General features: G+C 38.5%; 1 protein-coding gene across 1 annotated transcript; it reads right to left on the reverse strand.

Moving 5' to 3' along the window:
- Positions 1-377: 377 nt before the first annotated feature.
- On the reverse strand, positions 378-11305 carry LOC117984371 (parkin coregulated gene protein homolog). The gene is made up of 5 exons (XM_034971000.2): positions 11171-11305; positions 10232-10387; positions 9464-9635; positions 7737-7886; positions 378-566 (listed from the first exon to the last, which is right to left on the reverse strand). Exons 1-5 carry the CDS (start codon positions 11303-11305, stop codon positions 406-408), a joined length of 774 nt encoding a protein of 257 aa, XP_034826891.1. The 3' UTR covers positions 378-405.
- Between the last annotated feature and the right edge of the window lie 1489 nt (positions 11306-12794).

The following is a 12794-nucleotide window of genomic DNA, read 5'->3' on the forward strand; positions in this document are numbered from 1 at the left end:
CCCGCCTGAGTTATCAAGATTCAGGAAGTGTTCATAGTGAATTCATATTGTAGGTACCAAGCAACGACTTTATTCTCAGACTTCAAGTCTCAACTCCTCAACCCTGATGATGTAGGGTACAGCACTCCTAAACTATAATGTTTCAGGAACTGCGGATGATGCAAAATTATTTTAGGTACCAAGCATAGGCTACATCACTGAACTTCGGATCCTAACTCCTCAATCCTGATGCTGCAAAGTACTGAAGTCCTAAATCGTGGGGATTTTAGAATTTCTGATAGTGAATTGATATTTAAAAAAAAAAAAAAATTTGAATCGACTGTTAGGCGAAACGAAGTTCGCAGGGTCAGCTAGTTCCAAATATAGTTTAAAAAGCCATTAGATTCGACGCCATGCCACTAAAATCTAATTCAACACACAAGATTCATAGGTCGGTATCATATACTTGATGTTGATGAACGCGTCGGGTCCGCCGTACCGCTCCAGGATTTGCAACGTATCTTCGATCAAATCTGCCACGTTCTCGCCACGGGTCGTCGTGTTGTCTATGCCAGCGCCCAAGTTACCTACAGATTTAGATCAGATTAATTTATCGTACCTACAATCTGTACTAGATTTTTTTTTTTTTTTTTTAATTGAGGGCAAATAGAATATCCGTGGGGTCTCCTCTCAGAATGAGAAGGATTTAAGTGTGGATTGTCATACTTCACACACCATTGTTTAATCGGAGGTCGGGGTTTCGATCCCGGGCACCCACTTCTAACTTTTCAGAGTTATGTGAAATCTGCCAATCCACACTTGGCTAGCGTGGTAGACTCTGACCAAAACCCTTCTCACTCTGAGAGGAGGCCCGTGCTCTGTAGTGAGATGCAGACGCAATGGGTTGATCATGATGATTATTTTTTATCTTTTTTTTTGGGGTTTAGTCATGTCATAGTTATTCAAGATGATGATGACACACCTTTAAGCACTTTATAAAAAAATCTCAGACATACAGGTTTCCTCAAGATGTTTTCCTTCACCTTATCGTTCTAATTCGAAATTTTTAAAAATCAATTGATTTGTAGAATCAATTCTGGCTCATCACATAGTATAGGTACAACTCAATACTAAATCGATACAATATCTATTTAACTTGAAATAGACTTAGAATTTGACTTATAAAAATAGCTAGTTAGTCATACACAAATTACAACAACATACAGAAGAAAGTAAAATTATGAAAAACATGATAAAATAAAAATAGATACTTAATAAGCAGCATGACGTAAATTAGAACTACATTTTATTCATTAACTTAGGACAAAAACAAGGTTTAATTCAAGCAAAAATAAGTGAGCTAAGAGAGGAGCTAAAAAAGTTTTTAATAAAGAGCACACAATTAGGTAACTCACACAAAAGTGGCTCTTTTTGCTCCTATATCATTAAAAGTACAGCGAAGCCTTGTAAACAGATGTACATGACTCGCAAACCCAAAGAATCATAAATATTATCATAGAAATGGAAACTGCTGTCTTTAATACTTCGACAAGTTGTTGTTGAATATCTAATAATGGGCTGATTACACCTACCGAGTAGTGAAGCGAGACAGTAAAGTGTCACAGTGCTGTGGTGGCCGTTTATACGTATTTCGAAATTGCGCCGAGCACTCGTAAGTGTTTATACCAACCGAGTACTCGGCCGAGGACACTGACTCGCCACTGTACTCGTTAGGTGTAATCGTACCATAAAAAAAAAGCAAAAGCTGACTGACTTACTGACTGATCTATCAATGCACAGCTCAAACTAGCGGACGGATCGGGCTGAAATTTGGCATGCAGATACGTCTTAATGGGTTCCACCGCTTCATCTTAAACAGTGGCTACGCTAATATGTAATTTTTATTAAAATAACGTGCACTGATGTTTCACAGGACCTCAAAGTCACCACTTTAATGTCTTACAAGCTTAAAATCATATATCATTTCTATAACTATCGTGAATTCTGTGCGCAAAACATTAGCTCGCCGGAATAAGCCAAGCAAAACGGCAACGAAGACACCCCAAACCGCAACCACAACTATTTGACAACACGAGAAATGAGAAGGCGTGAAATACAGCAAACCTGAGACTCAGCTAATGCAATTAGAATTATTTTGAATTCTACGGGTATTTTTAGTGTTAAAAAAACCGGCCAAGTGCGTGGCGGGCCACGCGCAGTGTAGGGTTCCGTGGAACTACTTAACCTGTGAACCCTACTTAGCCATGATAGTTTTCCTTTAAAATTGATTATATATACTACTGCTGTGAATTTTCAATTCCTATTACCTATTACCATTATTACCACGTTACTACTACCATTTGGCTGATAGAGAAAAAATTGAGTCACATAAAAGTCCTGGAGGATTTAGAAACGCGGGATAAAGTAATTTTTTTGCGCATGGATGCAAATAATTTTAACGAACTCCTACTAATGGCTGCACCATTAATAGAAAAACAAACTAAGGTACCGAACTAACAGAAGAAATCGGGCCGAGACGGCCCTACACACTTGCAGGGCGACAGGGCGGTTGCCACAATTTAGGAGACATCGGATGCATTTCTGCTCCTGCCGGCCGATTTAGGAGGCGATCTAGGATCTGACTTAGAATGACCCTACACACGACATGTTTAGGAGCCAATCTAGGATCTTCCCCTCTTTTTCACCCTGAATCATCCCTGCCGCAGTGTCATGAGCAGCCGCCTTAACACAACTCTTAAACACGATATTTAAGGTATTGTCAAGTTATGTAACACAACTCTTCTATAAATAAACGTTATTTTTTCGTTTCCGTAAATCGTATTGTGGAGACCAAAAATTCATCAGAATGTTGAAGCTGCAAAAACAACCAATTAAATTTTAACGACACAGAAAAGCTACACGTAAGCAACAACACTGTCGCAAGTCAACAATGCGAAGGTAACACCCGGTTTGAAGCTCACAGAATTTCCGTAACAATGCGGTCGGATGTCAGCGCTCGGTGCGGCCGTGACGCGACCGAATTTCGTCACGTTGTCCTGACGACGCGTATAATAATTAATCTACTCGAACGCTCCGACGAGTCTATTAGACTGCGAAACAGTATCTGGCCTTATGATACTTGTAATGCGTGATTGATGAGATTTTTACAATTAATATACCTAATATTTTTGCGTAATATATTATGATCTAATAATGTATTTGACGTGACGATGAACGATACATTAATATTATCTGATACACCTAACTCTAATTCCTTGATGACATTGATAGTAATATTACTATAAATATGACAATAAAAGTACCTAGAAAATGTTGGTACACTGAACATACATTTTTATTAAAAGTCTCTTAAAACTACGTAAATATGTATTTTATATGAATTTCGTAACGTTTTTCCAACGACGTCAACAATGCGAAGGTAACACCCAGTTTGAAGCTCACAGAATTCCCCGTAACAATGCGGTCGGATGTCAGCGCTCGGTGCGGCCGTGACGCGACCGAATTTCGTCACGTTGTCCTGACGACGCGTATAATAATTAATCTACTCGAACGCTCCGACGAGTCTATTAGACTGCGAAACAGTATCTGGCCTTATGATACTTGTAATGCGTGATTGATGAGATTTTTACAAGTAATATAATATTATTACGTAATATATGACCCGATAATAATTTATTTGGCGTGACGATGAACGATACATTAATATTATCTGATACACCTAACTCTAATTAATTGATGATATTGATAGTAATATTACTATGAAAATACATTTTGATTAAGTCTCTTTAAATTACTATATGTGTTTTTTATGAATTTCGCAACGTTGTCCCGACGACGTCAACAATGCAAAGGTAACACCCAGTTTGAAGCTCACAGAATTCCCGTAACAATGCGGTCGGATGTCAGCGCTCGGTGCGGCCGTGACGCGACCGAATTTCGTCACGTTGTCCTGACGACGCGTATAATAATTAATCTACTCGAACGCTCCGACGAGTCTATTAGACTGCGAAACAGTATCTGGCCTTATGATACTTGTAATGCGTGATTGATGAGATTTTTACAATTAATATACCTAATATTTTTGCGTAATATATTATGATCTAATAATGTATTTGACGTGACGATGAACGATACATTAATATTATCTGATACACCTAACTCTAATTCCTTGATGACATTGATAGTAATATTACTATAAATATGACAATAAAAGTACCTAGAAAATGTTGGTACACTGAACATACATTTTTATTAAAAGTCTCTTAAAACTACGTAAATATGTATTTTATATGAATTTCGTAACGTTTTTCCAACGACGTCAACAATGCGAAGGTAACACCCAGTTTGAAGCTCACAGAATTCCCCGTAACAATGCGGTCGGATGTCAGCGCTCGGTGCGGCCGTGACGCGACCGAATTTCGTCACGTTGTCCTGACGACGCGTATAATAATTAATCTACTCGAACGCTCCGACGAGTCTATTAGACTGCGAAACAGTATCTGGCCTTATGATACTTGTAATGCGTGATTGATGAGATTTTTACAAGTAATATAATATTATTACGTAATATATGACCCGATAATAATTTATTTGGCGTGACGATGAACGATACATTAATATTATCTGATACACCTAACTCTAATTAATTGATGATATTGATAGTAATATTACTATGAAAATACATTTTGATTAAGTCTCTTTAAATTACTATATGTGTTTTTTATGAATTTCGCAACGTTGTCCCGACGACGTCAACAATGCAAAGGTAACACCCAGTTTGAAGCTCACAGAATTCCCGTAACAATGCGGTCGGATGTCAGCGCTCGGTGCGGCCGTGACGCGACCGAATTTCGTCACGTTGTCCTGACGACGCGTATAATAATTAATCTACTCGAACGCTCCGACGAGTCTATTAGACTGCGAAACAGTATCTGGCCTTATGATACTTGTAATGCGTGATTGATGAGATTTTTACAATTAATATACCTAATATTTTTGCGTAATATATTATGATCTAATAATGTATTTGACGTGACGATGAACGATACATTAATATTATCTGATACACCTAACTCTAATTCCTTGATGACATTGATAGTAATATTACTATAAATATGACAATAAAAGTACCTAGAAAATGTTGGTACACTGAACATACATTTTTATTAAAAGTCTCTTAAAACTACGTAAATATGTATTTTATATGAATTTCGTAACGTTTTTCCAACGACGTCAACAATGCGAAGGTAACACCCAGTTTGAAGCTCACAGAATTCCCCGTAACAATGCGGTCGGATGTCAGCGCTCGGTGCGGCCGTGACGCGACCGAATTTCGTCACGTTGTCCTGACGACGCGTATAATAATTAATCTACTCGAACGCTCCGACGAGTCTATTAGACTGCGAAACAGTATCTGGCCTTATGATACTTGTAATGCGTGATTGATGAGATTTTTACAAGTAATATAATATTATTACGTAATATATGACCCGATAATAATTTATTTGGCGTGACGATGAACGATACATTAATATTATCTGATACACCTAACTAATTAATTGATGATATTGATAGTAATATTACTATGAAAATACATTTTGATTAAGTCTCTTTAAATTACTATAATATGTGTTTTTTATGAATTTCGCAACGTTGTCCCGACGACGTCAACAATGCGAAGGTAACACCCAGTTTGAAGCTCACAGAATACCCGTAACAATGCGGTCGGGTGTCAGCGCGCGGTGCGGCCGTGACGCGACCGAATTTCGTCACGTTGTCCTGACGACGCGTATAATAATTAATCTACTCGAACGCTCCGATGAGTCTATTAGACTGCGAAACATTATCTAGCGTTATGATACTTGTAATGCGTGATTGATTGGATTTTTCACAAGTAATATAGAATTATTACGTAAGATATAACCTAATAATGTATTTGACGTGACGATGAACAATACATTAATATTATCTGATACACCTAACTCTAATTCCTTGATGACATTGATAGTAATAATATAACAATGAGCATACATTTTGATTAAGTCTCTTAAAACTACTATATGTGTTTTTATGAATTTTGCAACGTCAAAGAAAGAAAGACATAGGTGGTTTTGTAGAACGTTCCCTCTGTCGTTGAGACCAACAAAACTTCAGATAGGTATGAGTGAAATAGGGATTTGTCCATGCGGATGAAGTCGCGAGCATAAGCTAGTAAAGAATAAAGGTCGATGTACAATATTTCTTGCCGGCTACTGTATATTATCATTATGAAGTGCTCATTTTAATGAATTTCGCAATGTTGCCCCGACGATGCGTATAAATAAATAATCTACTTGAACGCTCCAACGAGTCTATTAGGCTGCGAAACAGTATCTCGTGTTATGAGCCCGTCAATTTGATACTTGTTACGCATGACTGATGATGTTATTACGTAAAAATACTTGTATGTTACGTCATCTAAATATATTCGATGTAGTTAATAACGATGCATAATATATTCTGATACACTTTTATAGTAAACTGTGTGAAATCTTGCGCGTAGTCCAAGACTATTGGATGCAAGCTAAACGTTAGCGTGCTGGCCAAATTAGGCATACGCGGCAGAAAGTAATGTACATTGATTGACCTTTCATCATGATCATCATGATCAACCCATCGCCGGCTCACTGCTGAGCACGGGTCTCCTCTCAGAGTGAGAAGATTGGTGAGATTGGTAGACTTCATGCAGGTTTCCTCACGATGTTATCCTTCACCGTTAAAGCAAGTGATATTTAATTAAAACGCACATAACTCCGAAAAGTTAGAGGTGCGTGCCCGGGATCGAACCCCCGACCTCTGGTTAGAAGGCGGACGTCCTAACCGCTAGGCTACCACAGTAAGCAGATTGACCTTTAGATCCTTCTAATAGCGGATTTGTAGAGCATTGTCTCTGTCGTTAAGACCAACAAAACGTCACATAGGTATGAGTGACAGAGACAACGCTCTACTAAGCCGAAATGTCATTCTAAAGGCTGATGTACATTACTTTCTGCCGCGTATTTGTACCTAAATGCCCGATAGAATGAATAGTTTCATAGAACTGCACGTTTAATGCAGCCAGATAAATACTATACCAATGCAAAAAATCACTTCGACACGTTGTTCCGTTGCGATGTGATTGAAGGACAAATCCACAAACCAACAAACAAATACACTTTCGCATTTATAATATTATGAGCAGAGATTTCATCGTTAGTAGAATGTACAAATTACTGTTAGGCATTTTTTTAGTTGATAAGTAAGCCCTTGATTGCGATCTCACCTGTTGTAGCTGATGATGCAATATAAGATGGAAGATGTATGGGAGTTTATTAAACCGATAACCCTACTCGGTTTCTACTTCCTATTAGTAACCTTTTATAATAAAATCCCGCAAACTATTTTGGACTTACCTTTTGCACAAGTTTAAAAAATCTATTAAACATATGCTCCTGAAAAAAGCATAATTGAAGATTAATTATCTAAATGATAAAAGATCGTGGATTTGACCTGCAGCTCGTTCCGGCAACGCATAGGACTGCAAATACTTTTTTATACATGGCATAATCTTGTATATCAAATATTTGAAAAGAGCAACCGCCGAGTTTCTTGCTGGTTCTTCTCGGTAGGAAAGGCATTCCGAACCAGTGGTAGATGCATCTGACGATTCGAAAGTTTACTTGAATAAAAAAGTTTTTTTTTTAAATGAAAATACTCACGGTTTCTGCCCTTGAAGAGATTGAGTATGGGTAATATTTGGCGATAGTAAGGCACCAGTGCCTCGCCGACCTTTTCGCTACCCGTCACAATCATCTGTATGCATTTGAGTGCGTGGCACAGCACCGCCGGCCGTTTCGTTGCGAACGCATCTGCAAACAATATAAAAATCGAAAACCCATGATAGCTGGAAGAAATCTCTGTTTAGAGATAAGCATTTCCAATGTAACTTAATTTATTATTACTTTGTAACTACAATTTTTGGTACATGAATAATAAAAATAAAATAAAATAAATAGTAGCGCCCGTTGATCCATACTAATATTATAAATGCGAAAGTGTGTCTGTCTGTCTGTCTGCTAGCTTTCACGGCCCAACGGGTTTAACCGATTTTGAAGAAATTTAGTACAGAGGTAGCTTACATTCCCGCGAAGGACATAGGCTACTTTTTATCCCGGAAAATCAAAGAGTTCCCACGGGATTTTTAAAAAAACCTAAATCCACGCGGACGAAGTTAGTAAGAAGAAGAAGTAAGAAGTAGCGCAACGCTCAAAGGAGCGAAAGAAGGATCTGGCTAAACGGACGTTCTAAGTGAACCAGAAACCCAGGTGGTGAGGGTGAAATTACTTACGGTGGCGCGCGGTGCGATTGTAGAAAAAGGAGGGTGGAATGAGGTCAGAAAGCTCTTCAGAGCACTCTCAAGTATGAAGCTATAAAGTTTATAAAACTAATTTTAACACGAAAAGCTGTTATACTAGAACATTAGTTAGATACTCAATTTTCTTCTTGTATTTCAACTTGTATTTTCATGATGATCCACGTGAATCCAAAGAATGCTTACGTTTTAATAATAATCCACTCTTACATAATCAAAAAAAGGCCATCCGAATTTGTAAAGCAAAACGAAACCTTGCACGGGGCGATCATTTTACGCGTTTAATCCGGGAATTTGATGGAATTCGACTATATTCCGCCGTTCGTTCGACGTTATTTCACCTGAATGGGGGGTGTCGTATTGCATGATAGCATTGTTTATCCTAAAATCAAAACAAACGGAACGCGATGCGGCAGAGTACCTAATACCCAGAAGTTATACAAGACTTTTCCTGAATAAATCATTCACTTATTCATTCATTCATTCAAGGTTCCTCGAAAGCCAAGTCTACCTAACTACGCAACCCCCAATCCCTCTATCCCCTATCCTAAAATCTCAGACTTTAGGATAGGGGTGTCAAACTGAATCTCCTTTATAATCAGTTCTTTAAAAATAAGGGCAGCTTATTTTTCTAGATTTTGTTTTTGTTTTTTAAAACCCGGGGGTTTTATTTTTCCGGCATAAAAAGTAACCTTTGTAAGTCTCCAGGATGCAAGCTGTCTTTGAACCAAATATAAATGATGCCCACGACTTCTTCCAGGTGGATTCAGGATTTTTTTAAATCCCCTAGGAATTCTGATTTTCCAGCACAAAAGTAGTCTACGAGTATGTTCCTGAGACGAAAGCTATTTCTCTAGCAAATTTCGTCAAAGTTAAACAGATATGCCGTGAAAAGCTAGCATACAGACAGGCAAACACACTTTCGCATTTACATTAATTTATATGAATATGTAATAATATGTAACATTTTATAGGTTTTTGACTTCCGTGTCGGATTAAAGTCCCATAAAAGTTAAGATAAAAAAACTTTTAGGATAGGCGAAAATAAAATGGTCCAAAATCTTTCCTACTTACTTTTGATAGGTATAATAAGTTGTGGCACAACCGGCAGGATCTTATAAGACCCCTTGGTGACGAGGTCGTGAATACCCCGTTCTACTATGAAGGAGAAGGGGTAAGTCCCTTCTGCGAGACCGTCAAAGAACATTGGTAGATAGTGGTGGAAGTCCAGTTTCTCTATTGGCACCTGTAATATACATTGGTGTTAAGGCCTGTGCAGACGAGGCACTATTGTCCGTGGGGGACAAAAGTCTTAATTTTTTACTAGTGTTTGCCGTCATCATCATCATCAACCGATAGACGTCCACTGCTAGACATAGGTCTCTTGTAGGGGACTTCGACACGCTACGGTCTTGCACCGCCTGAATCCAGCGGTTCCCTGAGACTCGTCTTATGTTGTCCGTCCACCTAGTGGGGGTCATCCAACACTGCGTCTTCCGGTGCAGGATGGGCCATTCCAGCACCTTGGGACCCCAACGTCTATCGGTTTTACGAACTATGTGCCCTGCCCCACTTCACTTCAGCCACCTCAGCTTCGCAACCCGTTGAGCTATCTCGGTTACTCTAGTTCTCCTATGCATCTTCTCATTTCTGATTTTATCACGTAGAGAAACTCCAAGCATAGCTCTCTACATCGCCCGCTGAGTGACTCTGAGCTTTCTTATTCTTATTAGTTATTCCCTGAACAATTGCGATTGTAATAATGATTGCTGCAAATTGCCGGAATCGACCAGCTGGTCTAAGAGGAGTCTGAAAGGTCGGACTAATAATATGAACAGCTACCTTCCAAGAGAGCTGTTTGCCGCTGGTAGTGAACTCGATAGTGACGGGGAATTCCCCTCTTTGGTAGCACCTCCTGAACATGGTCGGCTTTGGCGGCAAAGGGTCGTACACGCCTGACTTCGGAGGCGGGATTACTTTCGTGTTCTTTTGCATTGCCTGCACATAGCCCACTATGTATTAGACTATTTTATATTAGACTCTAATATTAATAACAAGTATTTCACATCCTCTAATAATAATTAGAGGATATGAAATGTTTGTTATTAATATTTTTAGGGTTTCAGAAAGAGTGCCAACGGGACCCTATTACTGAGCCTACGCTATCCGTCCATCCATCCGTCTGTCTGTCTGTATATCTGACAGGACTGTATCTCATGAACCGTAACAGGTAGAGAGTTGAAATTTTCACAGAATGTGTATTTCTTTTGCCGCTAGAACAACAAAATAAATATTTCAAAATGGCTGCCATGTAGATTTAAAAAATTTAAATAGTATGTACATAATGTTGTACGATGGTACAGGTCGTGTGTACCATGTTTTGAGTACGCTTGGCAAGCGTGGTGGACTATGGCCAAACCCTTCTCATTCTGAGAGGAGACTAGTGCTCAGTAGTGAGATGGTGATAGGTTGATGATGTTGATACTTATCTATTACTAGCTGATGCCCGCAACTTCGTCCGCGTGGATTTAGGTTTTTGAAAATCACGTGGGAAATCTTTAATTTTCCGAGATAAAAAGTAGCTTATGTCACTCTCCAGATTTTTGACTATACACATGCAAAAAATCACGTCGATCCATTGATCGGTTGCGACGTGATTGAAGGACAAACCAACAAACCAACAAACAAACACACTTTCGCATAGGGGTAGTGATAATTAGGGGAAGTGATTACGAATACTTTATCTTCGTCTTTAATATTTTATGGTATTTGAACACTTACCTGGATGGTAAACGCCGGGACAATCCGGCATTTCCTCGCCTTGCCCCCATACGGATAGTTCGGGCTGGGCTTCTTCAGGGAATTCCGGAAGTCCTTTCCGCATATATCCGGGACACAGGGCGGTAGTAACACCATTTTTTATAACCACTACAAGATAAAGACAGACAAGATATAGAAAGAAAGAAAAATTCTATAGGGCAGACACACAGCTCTGCAACTTTAAATAGGTACAGTAAGTACACGGCAGAAAGTAATGTAATACATCGACCTATACGGGAAGATTTTTTTGGTTTTGCACATGTTTTTTTATGTTGTATAGAAACGAAATTTAATTAACACGTATTTTTTATTTTTTCATTTTACTAAACCATTTTACTAATACCAAAGTTATCGTTTACCAAAGATATCCACTTTTGAATGAGATGATTAGGGTCACCCTACAAACGTTATCTTCAGCTGTTGATTAAAATACCCGATGCCACGCGCGGCGGCCGTTGGCCTCTGCGCACTTTAATATCGTCTAAGATGCGAATTTGGTACTTTTTTTAAAGGGAAAACGTCAGAGTTTGCTAGCGTGCTTATAGCGTGCTTTGTTTACGAATAGTATGACCATGATTTGCTAAAAAAGGTAAAAAATTATTTCAAAAAAGGTGCAAAATTATGAATGTAAATGTGTTCTATTAACAATACAGAACCACCAAAAAATTTTTTTGCAAAACCAAAAAAATCTTCCTGTAGAATGAGATATCGGCTTTGTAGAGCGTTGTCTACCGCAAACTTTACACTACCTTTAACACTATGTTTAAACTTCAGTAATAAGCAATATAACGCACAGAACTCCAATTGTATGAAAACCTTTTCTCAAAAAAAACTCAGTCTATTTATACTGTCACTTTTTCACTCAATCAAAAAACATAGTAGCTAACACGGGTAAATATAATAAATAATCGGTTTATCGTATAATATCGATCTAAAATGTTGACACAAGAAATAAAATAAGAAAGTAAATTTGCTCGGCCGATCCCCGATTGTGATTGTTTGATTGTTTATTTTGCAACTCGATCGTTGCTAGGTAACGGTCGCCTATCGATTGGTCGACGGCAGCGCCGCCGCGCGGCTTCAGGTTGCTTTAGGACGGGGACAGACTTAGTGGCAGTTTTTTTCCCAAATTTTTATACAAGTCCCGAAAACTGCTATTGCGCTGGAACCATCTCTCATCAACATCGAAATGACGTCACTTTGACGTCATTTGACGTATATTTAAGTAAAAACATACCATCAGCTCGAAACTTCAGTCTAATGCTGACGTCACTAAAATGGCGGCCACGCGCAATTAGCATTTGCGGAACTTATATATTTCAGTGTCGGTATCTATCTGTGTTGAAAGACCGCCCACTAGGTGGACGGACGACATCAGACGAGTCATAGAACTAATCAGAATATAATAATAAGACCTTTAAATACCGACAGTGAATAAAGTTCAATAAAAGAAGTTGACTTTATTCCCCTTTAATAACACTACACTAAACATACAACTTAAAAGTTTAAATTCACCGTCCTATAGTTTAATAATATGCGGGCATAAAGCAAATTTATGCGCTATAAAATCATAAAAATGCCACGT

Source organism: Maniola hyperantus, chromosome 8 (genome assembly GCF_902806685.2).
Source record: "Maniola hyperantus chromosome 8, iAphHyp1.2, whole genome shotgun sequence".
In the NCBI taxonomy this organism is placed as follows: Eukaryota; Metazoa; Arthropoda; class Insecta; order Lepidoptera; family Nymphalidae; genus Maniola; species Maniola hyperantus.